Here is a 19,959-nt window from a genome sequence, read left to right on the forward strand (position 1 = left end):
TTTGGATCCATTGCTCCGTGTCCGCTTCTCTGGAGCAGCAGAAAACAACCTTTCTCCCTCCTCTATGTGACATCCTTTTATATATTGGAACATGGCTATCAAATCACCCCTTAACCTCCTCTTCTCCAGGCTAAACATGCCAGGCTCCCTTAGCCGTTCCTCATAAGGCATCGTTTCCAGGCCTTTGACCATTTTGGTTGCCCTCCTCTGGACACGTTCCAGTTTGTCAGTGTCCTTCTTGAACTGTGGTGCCCAGAACTGGACACAGTACTCCAGGTGAGGTCTGACCAGAGCAGAATACAGTGGCACTATTACTTCCCTTGATCTAGATGCTATACTCCTATTGATGCAGCCCAGAATTACATTGGCTTTTTTAGCTGCTGCGTCACACTGTTGGCTCATGTCAAGTTTGTGGTCAACCAAGACTCCTAGATCCTTTTCACATGTACTGCTCTCAAGCCAGGTGTCCCCCATCTTGTATTTGTGCCTCTCATTTTTTTTGCCCAAGTGCAATACTTTACATTTCTCCCTGTTAAAATTCATCTTGTTTGTTTTGGCCCAGTTCTCTAATCTGTCAAGGTCATTTTGAAGTGTGATCCTGTCCTCTGGGGTGTTAGCCACCCCTCCCAGTTTGGTGTCATCTGCAAATTTGATCAGGATGCCCTTGAGTCCATCATCCAAGTCGTTGATAAAGATGTTGAATAAGACCGGGCCCAAGACAGAACCCTGTGGCACCCCACTAGTCACTCTTCTAAAGTGTGGCTGAAAAGACTATTTGGCCCATGAGGGAAATGGCTAGGACCTTCTCCTGTGCTACATCATCATCACCAATTGTTTTTTTAAATATTTCACTCATCCAAGCAGCCTGTTGACATCCTTGGAGGTCACAGATTGGAACTGAACCCACGCATCTTGGCTAGACAGGACTCTAGCATTCTCCTGCCCAGGCCCTGTTCCCACGGTGGAGTCTACCTCTTTCCGAATCTGAGCGACTTTGCAAAATCATTGCAGGAGATCTTGGGGTCCTTACCAGGCTCTGATGGTGAAGGTGGTTCCGTTAGATTGCGAACCACCTGAAAGGGTCTCCTGCTACTGTTTCCTGCAGATGCGTTAACACCCCATAACAGATTTATGAGACTAAAACATGGAACTATAATCTCTGGGGTGTAACCCTGATGGATATTGTTAGTGCTGTTGATGGAACTGCTTTAGCGTGTATTTTAAATTATGTGTGGCTTTTGGAATTGATTGTATACTTTTAAAATTGATTTTGTACTTGCAAACTGCTTAGAAGACATTAGAAGAGTATCTTTTCCTGCCCATTTCCCCCTCTCCCGGGGAATTAATTAGTTTTCATGGCTCCTCAAATAGACCTCAGTCTGTTGCCATCCTTGGTTAGCAATGCCCCCACCCCCTTAAGAGTGTTTAAACATCCATCCAGATACCAATAGCCCAGGAAGCCTTTGCAGGAGCCACAGGTTTTCTTGACCACTGATTGTCAGTACGCCTTTCAACCGATGTCAGCGACTTGGCTCAATAAGTGGTTCTGGCCCAACTGTACTGGAGCACTTTCAGAGACCTTCCAATCCTGGAAAACAGGTCCCAGCGGTGCATTGTGAGACCAGACTCACGCAGAGTATAAATAACGCGGAAGCTAGCTGTGAAGCATAACTCCTTTTATTTCTAATAAAGGTAAAGGGACCCCTGACCATTAGGTCCAGTCGCGGACGACTCTGGGGTTGCGGCGCTCATCTCACTTTATTGGCTGAGGGAGCTGGCGTACAGCTTCCGGGTCATGTGGCCAGCATGACTAAGCCACTTCTGGCGAACCAGAGCAGCGCACGGAAACACCGTTTACCTTCCCGCCGGAGGGGTACCTATTTATCTACTTGCACTTTGACGTGCTTTTGAACTGCTAGGTTGGCAGGAGCTGGGACCGAGCAACGGGAGCTCACCCCGTTGAGGGGATTTGAACCGCCAACCTTCTGATCGGCAAGTCCTAGGCTCTCTGGGTTAACCCACAGCGCCACCTGCGTCCCTTTATTTCTAATAGCTACTACAAACTAACGAACTACTGACTTGCATGAGTGTTACAGCTCCCACTCAGCCATCTGGTCACTACGTAGATAAGACTCTCTCCACACACAGAGTCAGGCAGTCAGTCAGGAGCGGAAGAGGAGAAGAGCAGTTTCCGCCCCCTCCTTTCTCAAAACATCAGATCAGGAGATTCTGTCAGTGGGAGGGGTGAAAATATCAACACTGATATGGCTCAACATGGTCCCATTTTGGGCCAGCTGCAGCTTAGACCTCGTCCCTGCTTTCAACCTGAGCGGTGTCATGCGTGGAGAGTCCGCCTCACCCTTCGGTAACTTCACAGATAAGAATTAATGAGCACTTTATATTTTATAGTCCTTTTTATTCAGGCATCAGGTTGAAAGCAAAAACCCACATCCCTCCCCAAGAAGGGCAGTTGGCTACTCTAAATCTTCTCCCTTCTGTCTCCCGAAATAGGCTCCAACAGGAAGTTCCTCATCCTCCTCTCTGCATCCTTTGTTCTCAAATACGTTTGGATCTCCTAGTTCGTGGGGAGGGAGGGTTCCCCACAATCTCTAATGACGTCTCTGCTATCTGTCCCCTCCCTTCTGTTTCTCTGGCTGTTATCTCGTAGCTAGGTAACTCCTGCCAAAGCTGCTCTGTATTTCTCCCAGTGAGAGCCAGTGTGGTGTAGTGGTTAAGAGCGGTAGTCTCGTAATCTGGTGAACCAGGTTTGTGTCTCCGCTCCTCCACCTGCAGCTGCTGGGTGACCTTGGATTAGTCACACTTCTCTGAAGTCTCTCAGCCCCACTCACCTCACAGAGTGTTTGTTGTGGGGGAGGAAGGGAAAGGAGAATGTCAGCTGCTTTGAGACTCCTTAGGGTAGTGATAAAGTGGGATATCAAATCCTTCTTCTTCTTCTTCTTCTTCTTCTTCTTCTTCTTCTTCTTCTTCTTCTTCTCCCTGCTTCTGAGCCCGCTGGAAACAAGGGGGGGGGGGGCACGTGAATCTTCCCACTCCAGCTCCTCTTCTGAGGAAAGCGGATCTGCCTGCGAATGCACTCCCCCCATACTCTGCTTCAGACCATTCCCTGATAAGCGCCTTCTTCCGTGACCCCCTCTTCTCTTGTGGCTCCCAGGACCCCAAGAGGAACCGCTTGCTGCAGTGGACCAACGTGGAGCAGACAATGGGCTTGGTCCAGCTCTCTTTCCCCCTTTCCTCTGAGCCCCCGCAAGGCACCTACAAAGTGGTGGTGCAAAAAGCCTCTGGGAACAAGGTGGAACGTCTCTTTGAGGTGAAGGAATACGGTGAGGAAGGAAGGAGAGGAACCACTTGGTCTGGGGAACGTGGTGTCAAGGACAGCATGTGGAAGCGGGTATTTTCTTGCACACTGGCAGCGCCGCTCAGGAATTCTGATAGAAACTGACAGATCAGTGCAGTTTCGAAACCAGCGGACGAAATCTTTGGAAAGATTTGGCCTGCCATCTTTATTTAAAATTGGGCCCAGTTGGATTGAAACATAGACAGAAGCCTGCAAAAGGATTGTGCAAAATTGGGTTCTTAGATAACTCGAGAGGCGTGCAAATGCATAGTGAATAGCTTCCCAAAATATCTGGCCCGATGGCCAGGTTCAGCGAACTGGTCCTGCTACTGGAAGCAAGTGCATCAGGGCTTTCCTCCGCCCTGCCCCCCCATGCCCCACAAACAGTGACATAGCATGAGTTGCCAGTGCCCGGGGCCGCACAGAGGGAAATGGAAGGAGTATGCATGCACATTCAACTGCCTAACAGCCAGGAGATCGCAGCCACAAAAACATGAAGAGTTGTTCCGTTGTCTGGAGAGGTCACTTCCTGGTTCACATGGGTGGCTGGGTATGGGAGAGTTGGCTGTGTGAGTAGGGCGGATCCTGGAGGCTGGAGACAGGAACAGCTCTTGCTCTGTGCTGGATCCAAAACTTAGTTCGGGGCATATGCGCCAGCTCCTAGGGACTGAGGCACTTTCGTCCCCCCCTCAAAAAATGTGTGGGGTTTTCTGAGGGGGGCAAACTCCCTCAGTGTTCAGAGGGTGTTTGGCTCTGCCCCTGGCTCCTTGTGAGATCGCCCGCTTGATGTCAGAATGTCGCGTCGGGCCCCCCTGTCTTGAGAAGATGGCACCTCTGGTTTGGGGGCTTCCCTGGAAACCTAATGGGGAAAAAAAATCTGTTGTGGGGTGTTAACGCTGCACGCATTTGCCTCCTTTCTGTGCTCAGGCTGATTATGTTGTTTTTCATCCCCGTGTTCCTTTCCTTCTTACAGTGCTGCCCAAGTTCAAAGTTTTGGTGAAGGCACCCAAGGAGATAACATTTGTGGCTGAGGAACTCGAAGTGACCGTCTGTGGCCTGTAAGTGAGAGCAGCCTGAGCTTCTCTCCCAGAGATGTGGGACCACGTGAATTGAGAACTTGGGTGATGTTGCTAGCACCAGCTAACCTCTCCTCCAATCCCCTTCACCAGCCTTGGCCGCACCACCCTAGCTCCGATGGAATGATTGCCATGTTGTTGTTGTTGTTTAGTTGTTTAGTCATGTCCGACTCTTCGTGACCCCATGGACCAGAGCACGCCAGGCACTCCTGTCTTCCACTGCCTCCCGCAGTTTGGTCAGACTCATGTTTGTAGCTTCGAGAACACTGTCCAACCATCTCGTCCTCTGTCGTCCCCTTCTCCTTGTGCCCTCCATCTTTCCCAACATCAGGGTCTTTTCCAGGGAGTCTTCTCATGAGGTGGCCAAAGTATTGGAGCCTCAGCTTCACGATCTGTCCTTCCAGTGAGCACTCAGGGCTGATTTCCTTCAGAATGGAGAGGTTTGATCTTCTTGCAGTCCATGGGACTCTCAGAAGTCTCCTCCAGCACCATAATTCAAAAGCATCAATTCTTCGGCGATAAGCCTTCTTTATGGTCCAGCTCTCACTTCCATACATCACTACTGGGAAAACCATGGCTTTAACTATACGGGCCTTTGTTGGCAAGGTGATGTCTCTGCTTTTTAAGATGCTGTCTAGGTTTGCCATCGCCTTTCTCCCAAGGAGCAATCGTCTTTTAATTTCGTGACTGCTGTCACCATCTGCAGTGATCATAGAGCCCGAGAAAGTAAAATCTCTCCCTGCCTCCATTTCTTCCCCTTCTATTTGCCAGGAGGTGATGGGCCCAATGGCCATGATCTTCGTTTTTTTGGTTGCCATAGTTGTATTGAATTCCTCACAATGCTGGGCCGCTTATGCTGGGCTTATTTCACCCAGAACTCCCTTGAACTCCATTCCAGAACCTCTCACCATTGCCACCATAAGAGAACCTTGGTTTCCAGACATTTTGGAAGTCAAATGGACTTCCAGAACAGATTCCGTTTGACTTCCAAGGTACCACTGTATATTGATGTCATCTTTCAAGTGATGCTGTGGCTGTTTCCTGACTACAGGTACACGTACGGGAAGCCTGTCGCTGGGCAGGTGAAGGCCCGTGTTTGCCGGAAATATAATGAACACAGAGGCTGGCGTGTTTATTCCAGTTCCGGAGGGGGCTGTCACAGAGAAGCGTCGGAAGGAATATGTGAAGAGTTCAGTGGAGAGGTGAGACCCAAAGCGGACGCTGAAAATGAAGTTTAAAATACTTTTGGGGAGTTGGCCTTCCCGGGTGACCTGTTATAATTGGGCATTCATCCTGATTTACTCAAGGGGAGTCCCAAGGCTCTGGGAGAAACCCCGGAATGGCATTCAGCAGGAGAAGAGGGAAACGCCATCCCCTCAGATGAGCCAAAATGATTGAAATGGTGGATATGGCTGCAGGAATATATATTTGCTCATTTTGTTGGTGCCTGTTGTCCCTCTCTGAAGTCTCTTCAAAAACCTGAAGAACATTTGATCCCTTTGTCCAGAAAGTATCTGGGGGGCCTACATGCCCATCTGGGGGGGGGGATTTTAAAAAAATTAAAGCAAATGTCCTAGTTTTGTGGGGGTTATTATTATTATTTTTTAATTCATGCACCGGCATCTCTGGCTCTGGCTTTCGATCTGCTGTGGGCTGCTTGGTGATAGCGGATAACTGGGGGGAGAGCGAGTGATTGTCAACTTTTTTGGCGATTGCCCAAGGAAAGCTCAACAAATGTCCGGATTTTTCCTCTTGAAATATTGCCAGCCTTGTATAAACGGACAGATATAAATGAATGAGTGTGCGTAGATCAATGGCTATTGTGTGAACCTGACTGGCTTGACCTCAAACACCTTGTTTTATATAATGAAGCAATTCTCATTGGTAGCTGCTACAACTCTCTGTCTTCCGGTTCAGGCAAATGGGCACGGCTGCCTCTCTCAGGTGGTGAAAACCAATATTTTTCATCTGAAGCGGGAGGGATATGAGATGAACCTAAAGGTGGAAGGCAAGATCACAGAGGAAGGCACAGGTATTTCATTTTATTTATTAAATTTATCTCCCGCCAGTCTTCCAAAGGAGCCCAGCATGTTAGTTTTAAAACCATTCAGCTATAACATGTAAGAAAAACCTTCTGGAAATGTTTCAAAACTCCTAAAAGCAATCACCCTGTTATGTACTGAGTTGAATAGGATCCAAAAGGCAGCAGTTTGATTGGCCCTAGAGCAATAGGATTCACAATGCAGCAGTCTGATTGGTCCTAGAACAATAGGGTCCAGGATGCAGCAGTCTGATTGGTCCACAGGAGCCATCCAATCCATCTCCAGGTGGAAGTGAATCCGCAACCTGATTGGCCTACAGGTGAATCCCAGAATTAGCCAATCACGTGGGGCCCATTGTGTAAACAATGTATATAAAGCAGACATTCTGGGGGAACTCCCATTCCTCCTCACCACTATGAGCTGAATAAAGAGCATGAAATCCAGTCTTGATTCCCAGTATATTTCACACCCGCTCTGAAAACCTAACAATTTCAGGGGCAGGTCTTTAAGCCATCAAATGCTTAGGAAAAACAGGGTTGGTTTGGCAATGTCTCTAATAAGTAGTGCTTTTTTCTGGGGGGATGCAGGGGGACGCATACCCCTAAACATTTTGTGTTGCCCTGACCGACCGATGGACCAACCGACATGCCAGCTGTCTTAGCAGTAGTAGCTCGGACTGGAGCTCTGTCATTCTCCCTGCTGGTGCCCAGGCAGGGGAGTCTGGGGCGGCTGTGGTGTGTTGCGTTCTGAAGGCAAAGGAAGAACTGGACCCTGATTAATTCAATAGATCCTAGACTTGAACAGCAAGACTCTGGGAGCAAGTGCGATAGCCACTCCCTGGCCCAGGCCGTTTTTATTAACAAAAGAACTTTAACACAGCGTTTGTAAGAACCAATCAGCTTTCCTCTGAGCATTTCAAAAAATCCCCACGTGGGAACAAAGTCAGATCAGAGGAAGCTGAAAAGGAAAACAGGAAGACACAATGAGAGGTAAAGGAGGTGCTGTGGGATTGGTGGAAGTCAGTGTTTGTTTTTCTTTTTAGTGTTTATATTATTAACTTGTAAGATATGGAATTTTTTTTTTTGAATGTCAGTTTTTGTGTTTTGTGTATTGTTATTTTTTGATACTGTTTTGTGTTGTTGTGTGGAAAATACTAATAAAATTTATAATAACAATAAGAAAATAAAAATACTAAATCATAAAAAAACAGGTCAGAGGAAGCTTCTTAACTACAGAGAACTACTTGAGCATGCATACATGTTTAGGCTAAATAAAACAGGAACCAAGGAGGAATGCATTTAGCAAAACCCAGAGGTCATAAACAGGCAGAAAACAGGAAAGACAGGCATTTTTATCACTTGCATGTGAACTCTGTTTCCTGGCCCTAAGATTAACGAAAGCTACATCAGAGCTGGTGACAGCAGCCACGAAATTAAAAGACGCTTGCTTCTTGGGAGAAAAGCAATGACAACCCTAGACAGCATCTTAAAAAGTAGAGACATCACGTTGCCAACAAAGGTCCGTATAGTAAAAGCTATGGTTTTCCCAGTAGTGATGGACCATAAAGAAGGCTGATTGCCAAAGAATTGATGCTTTTGAATTATGGTGCTGGAGGAGACTCTTGAGAGTCCCATGGTCTGCAAGAAGATCAAACCTCTCCGTTCTGAAGGAAATCAGTCCTGAGTGCTCACTGGAAGGACAGATCCTGAAGCTGAGGCTCCAAGACTTTGGGCACCTCAGGAGAAGAGAAGACTCCCTGGAAATGACCCTGATGTTGGGAAAGATGGAGGGCACAAGGAGAAGGGGACGACAGAGGACGAGATGGTTGGATAGTGTTCTCGAAGCTACCAGCATGAGTTTGACCAAACTGCGGGAGGCAGTGGAAGACAGGAGTGCCTGGCGTGCTCTGGTCCAGGGGGTCACGAAGAGTCGGACACGACTAAACGACTAAACAACAACAAACATCAAAGCTACCTCCTATCTTTATGTACTCAGGATGCCTGGTGAAGCAACCAGTCTGTGTACGTGACTGTCAGGCATAGAGAAAATGGGGCAGAGATGTAGAGGCTTGGATTGATCAGAAATCATGTCAAATGACTCAAACCCAGTCAAAACAATGGCTGACACAATGGCTTACTTCATTTTTGCATAATTCCTTATAGCAACCCCACGTGACCACCACAGCGGTGGAGGCGACGCTACTGCTCCTCCTCCTCCTCCTCTTGCCGGGCTAGCGCCAGCCGGGGAGTGCTTACCCCTCCTTGCTCAAGCAACCCTGCCATTGCTGGGGGCCTTCCTGTCCTCTCAGCGCCACCGCTGCCGCCTCGAGTCCCTCGTGCAGGGGTTGGGGGCAGGAAGGGGGCGAGGGGGAGCAGCCAAAATGAAAGTACCCCTAAACATTTTTTTAAAGAAGAAAAGCACTGACTATAAGTTACTAATGAAGGAGACTGATACACCTCTCTAGGAAGGCACACAGAATGGCATGTAGTCAAAATCCCAACAGGTAATGCAAACCATGAAGTGTCACAGCCTAGAAGGGTGAAAGTGCAAAGATACAGCGCATCTCCAAAAAGGACAACAAAGTTTTATCTCCTATACGGATACCCTTTACAATAATAAAGATTTATAAAAATAAAAGTATTCTCCACCTGTGAGTTCCATCTTTATTGAGAATAAAGGTTCCATATAGACCAGGCATTTGCATATGCAAACGGCAATGACCATGTGCCTCAATGTTTGTATAAGAATATTTGCATAAGAAAATCATGCCACACGTTGAAAAGAAATTCGGAAAGAAATTATTCATTCAAGCTCTGCACTTTGGGTACTTTTTCAAGACGGGCAATTTGTGAAACCCTTAAATACCAGAAATCCCAAATATTAAGATTAAGGATATTCTAGGATTTGGCAACACAGCCCTGAGCTGCTCTTAAGAGATGAGAAATAAGTTATTTACTTTTCAAATCCCATTCTGTTTCCATATAGGTTCAAAATTGCCAGGTGGAAAGATAGAGTAGCAGTTTGTTTGTTTGTTTGTTTGTTTACCAAAGAGATCTCAGCAAATGCCTTATTCCACAATTCAGCCACCTCTGAGCAGTCCCACCATGTGTGCTTATATGTACCTACCTCTTTTTGGCTATTTGGCAGGGGTGGAATTGACAGGCACGGCTTCCACCATGATCATTACGACTCTCAGCACAATCACCTTTGAGAATGTGGACTCTTACTACAAGTCTGGGATCCCCTTTACTGGGCAGGTAAGGCAGGCTGAGAGATCCCCACTGCGCACGACCCCACAGCTGAATGTTTGTTTTAAAGACAAATGTTTCCCGTATGCACTGGAACAGGAGGATGGGCCAGGGTGGTTAGCAATTCAGCCCCCACCCCTCATCTCCCATCCTGACCTCTGAGGTGCCACCTCTGGAATCCTGATGCAATTTGTGTGTCCTCAACCTTCATCTCCATCCTCACCCACCTGAACTTATAGCACTCCCCCTACAGACAGCCATCTCCCTCAGAGGCGGAGCAAGGTGGGTGTGGCCCCCCGGGTGTCATTCCCGAGGGGGAGTGTGACATCACTGTGCCACCCCCCTGGGATGCTCAGCGCGGGCGGCACACCCCTGGGACACGCACTCCCCGGGACGTTCACCTCACCCCCATGGGCGGCTAGCCCCACCCCCAGGTGCACACCACTCCGGGCGCCGGAACAGCTAGCTCCACCACTCATCTTCCTCCCAATTCATATGGGCTACTGCTAAAATGAGGCTGCATTTTAAGCTCTATTTTAAGCCGTATTTTAATTAACTGTTTGTTGTTGTATTTTTTTCTGTTACGTTTTATTGTAATTCATACAGTGGTGCCTCGCAAGACGAAATTAATCCGTTCCGCGAGTCTCTTCGGCTTGCGGTTTTTTCGTCTTGCGAAGCACGGCTATTAGCAGCTTAGCGGCTTTAAGAAAAAGGAAACAAACTCGCAAGAACTTGCAAGACGTTTCGTCTTGCGAAGCAAGCCCATAGGGAAATTTGTCTTGCGGAACGACTCAAAAAACGGAAAACTCTTTTGTCTAGTGAGTTTTTCGTCTTGCGAGGCATTCGTCTTGCGGGGCACCACTGTATTTGGTGTTAGCCGCTCTGAGCCCGGCCCTGGCCAGGGAGGGCGGGGTATAAATAAAATTTTATACAGTCTTACCCCTTCTTGGGACGCGGATGGCACTGTGGGTTAAACCACAGAGCCTAGGACTTGCCAATCAGAAGGTTGGCGGTTCAAATCCCCATGACGGGGTGAGCTCCCGTTGCTCGGTCCCTGCTCCTGCCCACCTAGCAGTTCGAAAGCACATCAAAGTGCAAGTAGATAAATAGGTTCCGCTCCAGCAGGAAGGTAAATGGCATTTCCGTGTGCTGCTCTGGTTCGCCAGAAGCGGCTTAGTCATGCTGGCCACATGACACGGAAGTTGTACACTGGCTCCCTCGGCCAATAAAGCAAGACGAACGCCGCAATCCCAGAGTCGGTCACGAATGGACCTAATGGTCAGGGGTCCCTTTACCTTTACATTACCTCTTCTTACATTCGGTTCAGGTTATGTCAGTTCAGGTTATGTCTTTTCAGGTTATGCCCCACGGCGACCTGGAAGTACCGGAAAGGGTTACTTCTGGGTTTCGCCGCTCGCACATGCGCAGACGCGCAAAATGACATCACACGCATGCGTAGAAGTGGTGAATCGCGACCCATGCATGCGCAGACGTGGGTTGCGTTCTGCTCATGTTGCGACCAGAGGTACCACTGTAATCATCATCATCATCATCATCAGACCAAACTGCTATATGTATTGTTTTTGCCCTGCTAGGTGAAGCTTTTGGATGCTGCCAAAGTGCCAATTGCCAATGAAACAATTCAGATTAGGGTACATCTAACTGGAACCCGCACCAACTACGTAACTGATGACCAGGGACGAGCCCGTTTTTCCATAGACACTGATAACTTCACAGCTCCTGAACTCAGGATCCAGGTGAGTGTTCAAGGGGATTGAGAACTAAATAAGGCAGATTTATTCTTCGCAAGCACAAAACACGGGAATATCATAGAATCGTAAGAGTCTTAAAGTTGGAAGGGACCCAGGGGTCATCTAGTCCAACCCCCTGCAGTTCAGGAATCTCAGCTAAAGCATCCATGACAGGTGGCCACCCAACCTCTCCAATATCAATTGGATTGGTTGAAATTTAAAAAAATGCTTTGAGATTCAGTTTCCTGTGGCTCCTACTTTTTTCTTTTCTCTTTCTCCTTCATCACCTTTTCTGGGTTTGTCATTTCCCGTTAATTTCATTCTTGCTTTTTCCATTTCTGAATCCTGAATACGCCTCCAGGAAATGTATTGGGACTAGAAAAATACCCCCCGCCAAGGGCTGGGACTGTGTATGTGATAGCAGAAATGGCTGTTGGGTTGATAGGTCTGACTCTTATTTTCTCCTAAAGGTGTGTGTTGGTTTCTGGGCATGCAAATAGGTCTGAGATGAGTCTCGAGCTGGTGTAATATCACAAAGTTGATCTTATAGTCCCCAAGGCACCAATGATTCCCTAATACAGGAACAACAAGGATTTATTTTCTCCAGTCCCTGAGCACCTGCCATTTTCCTCTTTCTTTCTGTTTGCCAGGCAACTTATAAATCGAACTCTGCGTGTGAACAAGGCTGGATCAGTCCCCAACACCAGAGCGCATCTCATTCAGCGGGGCGTTTCTACTCACCAAGCCAAAGCTACCTCCACATTGAGCGTGTTCCTGGGACCTTAAGCTGTGGTCAGACTCAGACGCTCCGGGTCCATTATATTCTGAATTCAGCTGTCGTAAAAGAGCAGGAGATGGTCTTTTACTATTTGGTAAGCCTGGACAGAGGGGCCTTTCTTTGGTAGGGACTTGGGAGTGGGCCTTCTCAGTGGCTGCTCCCAACGTTTGGAACCCTATTTAGGGACGTTTTTAATGTTTGATGTTTTATCGTATTTTTAATATTCTGTTGGAAGTCACCCAGAGTGGCTGGGGAAACCCAGCCAGTTGGGCAGGGTATGAATATTATATTATTATTATTATTATTATTATTATTATTATTATTATTATCAGGGGACTGCCATCGGAACAGGGGAGGGAAGCCGGGAGGCCGCAGGGATACAGAGAACTTTAGAAACTCCTGAGGAGCAGTTCCTCCTTCAGCAGTGGGAAAAGCCACACCTCCAGTGGAGAACAAGGGGAAGGGGCCAGCCAAGTGAGGAAAGGGCTCGAGGATGCTGCTGAGAGCCCCACCGCCTCACCTAGCCAGGCTGGCCAGGAAAGACGCACGCCCCTTCCGTCACCCAGATTGCGCAGAGGGGTGAAACGCAAAGAGGGGAGGCGGAGGCTTGGGGTGCCGAAGTTCTTATGCTGGGGGAGAAGCCAGAAGGGGCCACTCCCGGATTCTGCAAGTGACTAAGACGGACATGAACTTTGTGGTTCTGCACTGTAAATAGTTTGCACAATAAAACCTGTAAAAGACAGGTCAGAGTCCTGCCTGGTTACTCATGAGCAACCACCACCTGCACCTGACAATTATTATTATTATTATTATTATTATTATTATTATTATTACTCCCTTCATAGAGAAGTTAGACTGGCTCCCTTGTCGTCCGTCTGCCAGCTGCTTTATTCTAACAGGCCTTTGTGAACTGACTGTTTCTTGTTTTTTTTAAGGAAAGGACTTTGAATAGTGCTCATTCAAATCCATTTTCAGCTGCCAAACTATGTTTGATTTCTAATTGCAAAGATAGGCTCAAGCGTAATGGCAATTCATGTTGTACTACCAGGAGGGAGATTGTTTCTGGAAGCCAGAACACTCCCTGTGTGTAAGAACTGCTGGCATATCAGTGTAACCATATATTTTGCCTCCTCCATCCTCCTCCAGCTTATAGGCAAATGGGTGGCCACAGTGAGAGTAGATGGACCTAGTTCAGATGGACCTAGCAGGCTGTTGTGTTCTTATGCTTTTATCAGGCGTTTTCCGCCTTCCATGCAGGTGATGGCTAAGGGGGTCATTGTGCGATCAGGGACCCACGTTCTGCCTGTGGAGCACAGAGAAGGTACCGGTAAGTGGCACTCCATTCCCATTTCCTCCCTTCATTCTTGGTGACCTTTCCAATTTTTTATAAACCCAGGTGATTACGTAAACCAGGGGTCAGCAAAACTTTTCAGCAGGGGGCCGGTCCACTGTCCCTCAGATCTTGTGGGGGGCCGGACTATATTTTGGGAAAAAATAATGAACGAATTCCTATGCCCCACAAATAACCCAGAGATGCAATTTAAATAAAAGGACACATTCTTTTCCTTTTTTTATAAGATATTTATTAAGATTTTTTAAAATATTACAATACAAATGGAAAAAAAAGACAAAAATACAAAATAAAAATAGTTAAAAACACACAGATTTTCCATTACTTATTTTCTTTTGACTTATTTCCCGGACCTCCTCATACCTCCCTTTTTTGTATTCCACTTCAATCTGTTGGTTCAGCAAATCCTTTAAAAGTAATAATATTAAATTTTTACCTATTTATAACCCTTTTTTCATATTCCCTTAAAGCATTACAGCTGGAAACCACTTAATTACTATCCAACATCATTCTAACATTCATTAATTTTACAATATTTCTGTAGATAATCTTTGAATTTCTTCCAATCTTCTTCCACCGACTCTTCTCCCTGGTCTTGGATTCTGCCAGTCATTTCTGCCAGTTCCATATAGTCCATCAGCTTCATCTGCCATTCTTCCACAGTGGGTAAATCTTGTGTCTTCCAATACTTTGCAATGAGTATTCTTGCTGCTGTTGTGGCATACATAAAAAAAGTTCTGTCCTTCTTTGGCACCAATTGGCCGACTATGCCTAGGAGAAAGGCCTCTGGTTTCTTCAAGAAGGTATGTTTAAATACCTTTTTCAGTTCATTATATATCATTTCCCAGAAAGCCTTAATCCTTGGGCACGTCCACCAAAGGTGAAAGAAAGTACCTTCATTTTCCTTACATTTCCAGCATTTATTGTCGGGCAAATGATAGATTTTTGCAAGCTTGACTGGGGTCATGTACCACCTGTATATCATTTTCATAATATTCTCTCTTAGGACATTACATGCCGTAAACTTCATACCTGTGGTCCATAACTGTTCCCAGTCAGCAAACATAATATTATGTCCAACATCTTGTGCCCATTTAATCATAGCAGATTTCACCGTTTCATCCTGAGTATTCCATTTCAACAGCAAGTTATACATTCTTGACAAATTCTTAGTTTTGGGTTCTAACAGTTCTGTTTCTAATTTTGATTTTTCCACCTGGAAGCCAATTTTCTTGTCCAAATTATATGCCTCCATTATCTGATAATAATGAAGCCAGTCTCGCACTTTATTTTTTAGTTTCTCAAAACTCTGCAGTTTCAGTCTATCTCCATCTTGTTCCAAAATTTCCCAATATTTCGGCCAATTGGCCTCCATATTGAGCCTTTTCAGAGCTTTCGCTTCCATCGGTGACAGCCACCTTGGGGTTTTGTTTTCCAACAAATCCTTGTATCTTATCCAAACATTAAACAGTGCTTTCCTGACAATATGGTTTTTAAATGCTTTATGCGCTTTGACCTTGTCATACCACAGATATGCATGCCATCCAAATACATTGTTAAAACCTTCTAAGTCCAAAATGTCTGTGTTTTCAAGAAGTAGCCATTCTTTCAACCAGCAAAAAGCTGCTGATTCATAGTAAAGTTTAAAGTCTGGCAGGGCAAATCCACCCCTTTCCTTTGCATCAGTTAATATCTTAAATTTTATTCTGGGCTACTTGCCCTGCCAGACAAATCTAGAAATATCTCTCTGCCACTTCTTGAAACAGTCCATCTTGTCCACAATTTGCAATGTTTGAAACAAAAACAGCATTCTAGGCAATACATTCATTTTTATCACAGCAATACGACCCAACAGTGAAAGCTTCAAATTTGACCAGATTTCTAAATCTTTTTTCACTTCCGTCCAACATTTTTCATAATTATCTTTAAATAAGTTCCCATTTTTGGCTGTCATATTAATCCCCAGGTATTTCACTTTCTTTACCACAGCAATCCTGTCTCATTCTGAAACCTTTCTCTTTCAATCGGTGTTAAATTTTTCTCTAAAACCTTAGTTTTTAACTTGTTCAGTTTAAATCCTGCCAGTTGACCAAATTCTTGAGTTAGTTCTAAAACCCTTTTAGTACTAGATTCTGGCTCCTGTAACGTCAATACTAAGTCATCTGCAAATGCTCTCAGTTTGTACTGTTTGGCTCCGACCTGTATACCTTTAACCAACCGGTCCCTTCTAATCATATTCAGCAGAACCTCCAGGACCGATATAAAAAGCAGTGGGGAGATTGGGCACCCCTGTCGTGTCCCTTTTTCTATCTTAAATTCTTCCGTCACCACATTATTTACAATTAATTTAGCCTTTTGTTCAGAGTATATTGCACCTATACCATTTTCAGAACCTTGGCCTACCCCCATCCCCTGTAGGTTCTTCTTCATGAAGCTCCAAGAGATGTTGTCAAAGGCTTTCTCCGCGTCCACAAATATCAGAACTGCTTTAGTATTTATATTCACTTCTAGTTTTTCCAAAATATCAATTATATTTCTCAAATTATCAGACAAGTGTCTTCCTGGGAGAAAGCCCGCTTGGTCTTTATGGATCTCTTCCATCAATACTTTTTTCAATCTCTTGGCCAAAATGTCTGCAAAAATTTTGTAATCCACATTAAATAACGATATAGGGCGGTAGTTCTAAAGCTGAGTCTTTTCAGTCTCTGTTTTTGGTATAAATGTAATGTACGCCTCTTTCCACGACTCTGGTGCCCTTTTCCCTTCCAATATTTCATTACAGACTTCCTTCAAAGGTTGTAATAGCCACGCTTTCAAAGATCTATAATATCTAGAAGTCAGCCCATCCGGTCCTGGAGATTTGCCCAACTGCATATTTTGAATGGCACCTTCTACTTCCTGTTCAGATATTTTATAGTTCAACATTAATTTGCTTTCTTGGGAGATTTTTTGTAGTCCATTTGTCTTCAAAAATTTGTCTATGTCCATTTCTTTCTGTGGCCCTTGTGTGTATAATTGTTTAAAATACCTCTGGAAACAGTTTCTAATCTCAATTGGGTTATGTATATTCTTTCCTTCCACTTCTAAGTTTGTGATAGTATTTAATTTTTGTCTTTTTTTCATTTGCCAGGCCAGCAATTTCCCACATTTATTAGCTGATTCAAATGTTTTTTGTCTCATTTGTTTAATTTTCCATTCTATTTCCTGATTCATCATTTCCATATATTGTACTTGATATAATGTTATTTCTCTCAAAATCTCCTGCGACTTTGGTTTTGCTCTCAGTTTCTTCTCACTTTCTTTTATTTTCTCCAAAATTTTATCTTTCTTCTCATTTTGACTTCTCTTCTTTATTGCATTCTGTTGTATCAGAAACCCTCTCATAAAAGCTTTACTTGCGTCCCAGATTACTCTTTTTTCTACATTGGTGTTCATATTTATTTCAAAATAATCTCTCAAAGTTTTTTGGGCCTTTTTATAGACTTCTTCATCTCTAAATAAGGTGTCATTCATCCTCCATCTGAAGGAGCCAGTTGATATTTGTTTCATCTCCATCCTTACAGCGTTATGGTCGGAGCAGGTTTTTGGGCAGATTTCCACTTTCTTTATCTTTATCTCTAGTTACCCATATTTGATCAATTCTAGTCCATGTCATCTTGGCTTCAGAAAAGAAAGTTCTCTCTCTTCCCAGGGGGTTCTTTACTCTCCAAATGTCCACTAAGTCCATATTGTCTGTCATCTCAAAAAATGTTTTCGGTAGTCTACCATCCTTGGTAACTACCTGTCTTTGTGCCTTGTCCATGTTTGTAGATACTGCTCCATTCATATCCCCCATCAGAATCAGATTGTAATCCAAATAGTCCAATAAAGTCTCATGCAACTTTTTAAAGAATTCAGATTTCCCCTCATTCGGTGCATAAATTCCTACGATCAAAAATTTCTCTCCTTGAACTTGAATTTCAATTGCCAAAAATCTGCCTTGTTCATCTTTAAAAATTAATTTCGGTGATAGTCTCTCCTTTGCATATATCACAACTCCTCTTTTTTTAACTTTGTCAGATGAGATAAACTCCTGTCCCAATCTTTTATAAAGGACACATTCTACTCATGTAAAAGCACGCTGATTCCTGGACCATCCACGGGCCAGATTTAGAAGGTGATTGGGCCGGATCCGGCCCCTGGGCCTTAGTTTGCCTACCCATGATGTAAACCCACACCTTAGTACAGTGCCACCACATATGCTTCCATGTGCCCTTGCGGTTCTTGCATGACATGTTTCAGAGTTTCCTCAATTTTATACTCATAGACAATATAATTTTACACTCATGAATTGTAATCGTTCTCTTCCTCCCTCTCTTCCTCCTTGGGAATTTTGTGTCAGTGCGCTATGCCAATCATCTGGGGTTCCCTTTTCAGTCAGCAATGTCACTCAGAAAGTCTCCCAGAATATACTTCCTCAGTTCAGCTCACATGTGGGAATAAACACATTCCAGTTCTGCTTTAAGCATTGATGGAAGAATTAACATTACAACTTATACAACTGCTGGCCTAAGGAAAATAAAGTAAAACTATGTACAGTGGTACCTCGGGTTACATACACTTCAGGTTACATATGCTTCAGGTTATAGACTCCGCTAACCCAGAAATAGTGCTTCAGGTTAAGAATTTTGCTTCAGGATGAGAACAGAAATCGTGCTCTGGCGGCGCGGCAGCAGCAGAAGGCCCCATTAGCTAAAGTGGTCTTCAGGTTAAGAACAGTTTCAGGTTAAGTACGGACCTCCGGAATGAATTAAGTACTTAACCTGAGGTAGCATTGTACAGAGAATCATTCCTCCTCCCTGCTCTGCAGCCATCTGAGCAGAGTAGCAACCACACCTCCTCCTTCAGAGCCTGTCTAATAAAGAAGTCTGTTGCTAAGGAAACTCTGTTGCTGGGGAAGACCTGTTGCTAGCAGAAAGCTTGTTGCTAGGGGCAGATTTGTTGTTAGGGGCAAAACTATGCAAGGATCATTTCAAGTCTATTTTTAAACTTACACTAACATTTCGTTATCTACCAGCCAAAGGGGTGTTTTCTCTGGACCTCTCTGTTGACATGGACACTGCTCCATTGGCCCGTTTGCTTCTCTACACGATTTTGCCCAGTAGAGAACTAGTGGCCCATTCAGCAGATTTCACCGTGGAGAACTGCTTCACAAACAAGGTAAGGTTGTGGGGACTCTCTGAGGCCCAGGGCAGACATGGCCATGAGGCTCTCTGTTCCCTCTCCGGCATAAACCTTTGCCAAAGTTCTCACTTGGTAATCCATAGAGCACCATTTTTTCCAGCTGGACCAGCAGAATATTAACTTGTTGGCAGCTGAGGAGGGCAACCCAAGCTGAGAAAACAAATCCCAGAAGGGATTATCTCTGTGCTGTCATGTAATAGAATGAACTCTTCAAATGCTCTTTCTATAATAATTTTTATTAATTTTTCAATTACAATCCAATAATAGCCTCATTATAACAATACCAAATTGCAATACAATTTCTAAAAGCAATAATAATAATAATAATAATAATAAGTTTATTATTTGTACCCTGCCCATGTGGCTGGGTTTCCCCAGCCAATCATTCATATACCAAATTATATAATTTAGGTGGCCCCCTGGATGCAAGATTTGATGGTTTGATGATTTTCTTTACTTCTGCGTTCCAAAATCTTATTAATTTCAGTTACATTCTGGTCAAAATAATAATCCCTTATCCATCAACTGCAATATTAATAACTTCCATTTGTGGTGACACATTAAATGATTTATAAATCTACAAGTGAGGCACCCCAACTATATCCTTTTTCTTCCTGTGTGTGACAATTATTTTGTGGTGTTTCTTCCTGTCCTTGTAAAATGTTATGTCTGCCTTTTCCCAGTTGTTGCTGTTCTCCACCATGCCTTGGTTGATACCCCCTTGTTGTTTCAGAAATTATCCATTGCTCCGTCCTGTGCTTTGTTGTTTTGCAACTTTAACAACAGCTTCAAAAATCACTCCGTCCCAATAAATAACCTGTTTTCACAATTTTTTCAAATGCCCTTTATGCCTCCAGGTGAATCTGTGGTTCTCTGATGCTGAAGGCCTCCCTACCAGCAAAACTCACCTCCATCTTGCTGCCTCCAAAGGCTCCCTTTGTGCTGTCCATGCTGTCGATAAGAGTGTCTTTCTCTTGAAGCCCGAAGCGGAGATGTCCCCTAAGACTGTGAGTCAAATCTGCTTTTGAAGCTGTCTTCAAGTGTAACATTCCTAGAGCCACTTTTGCGCTTCCGTGCCATGGGGTGTGCTGATGTCATGTACACGAGCCGTGTGGCATGTATGTCCGGTGTGCTG

The 19,959-nt window shown here is 44.8% G+C and overlaps 1 protein-coding gene across 3 annotated transcripts in view; it reads left to right on the forward strand.

The window, feature by feature from the left end:
- LOC308469318 (alpha-2-macroglobulin-like) overlaps positions 1 to 19,959 on the forward strand; it is a 63,516-nt gene that overhangs the window by 8,563 nt on the left and 34,994 nt on the right. For all 3 annotated transcript variants that reach the window (XM_080991565.1, XM_080991564.1, XM_080991563.1), the window contains exons 6-15: positions 3,173 to 3,341; positions 4,329 to 4,413; positions 5,483 to 5,633; positions 6,349 to 6,463; positions 9,621 to 9,730; positions 11,317 to 11,478; positions 12,123 to 12,344; positions 13,508 to 13,577; positions 18,658 to 18,800; positions 19,682 to 19,831. In XM_080991565.1, the coding sequence (XP_080847691.1) occupies positions 3,173 to 3,341; positions 4,329 to 4,413; positions 5,483 to 5,633; positions 6,349 to 6,463; positions 9,621 to 9,730; positions 11,317 to 11,478; positions 12,123 to 12,344; positions 13,508 to 13,577; positions 18,658 to 18,800; positions 19,682 to 19,831 (1,377 nt within the window). The remainder of the gene's footprint in view (positions 1 to 3,172; positions 3,342 to 4,328; positions 4,414 to 5,482; positions 5,634 to 6,348; positions 6,464 to 9,620; positions 9,731 to 11,316; positions 11,479 to 12,122; positions 12,345 to 13,507; positions 13,578 to 18,657; positions 18,801 to 19,681; positions 19,832 to 19,959) is intronic.

Source organism: Podarcis pityusensis, assembly GCF_964106645.2.
Source record: "Podarcis pityusensis genome assembly, chromosome: 2".
NCBI classification, from domain to species: Eukaryota; Metazoa; Chordata; class Lepidosauria; order Squamata; family Lacertidae; genus Podarcis; species Podarcis pityusensis.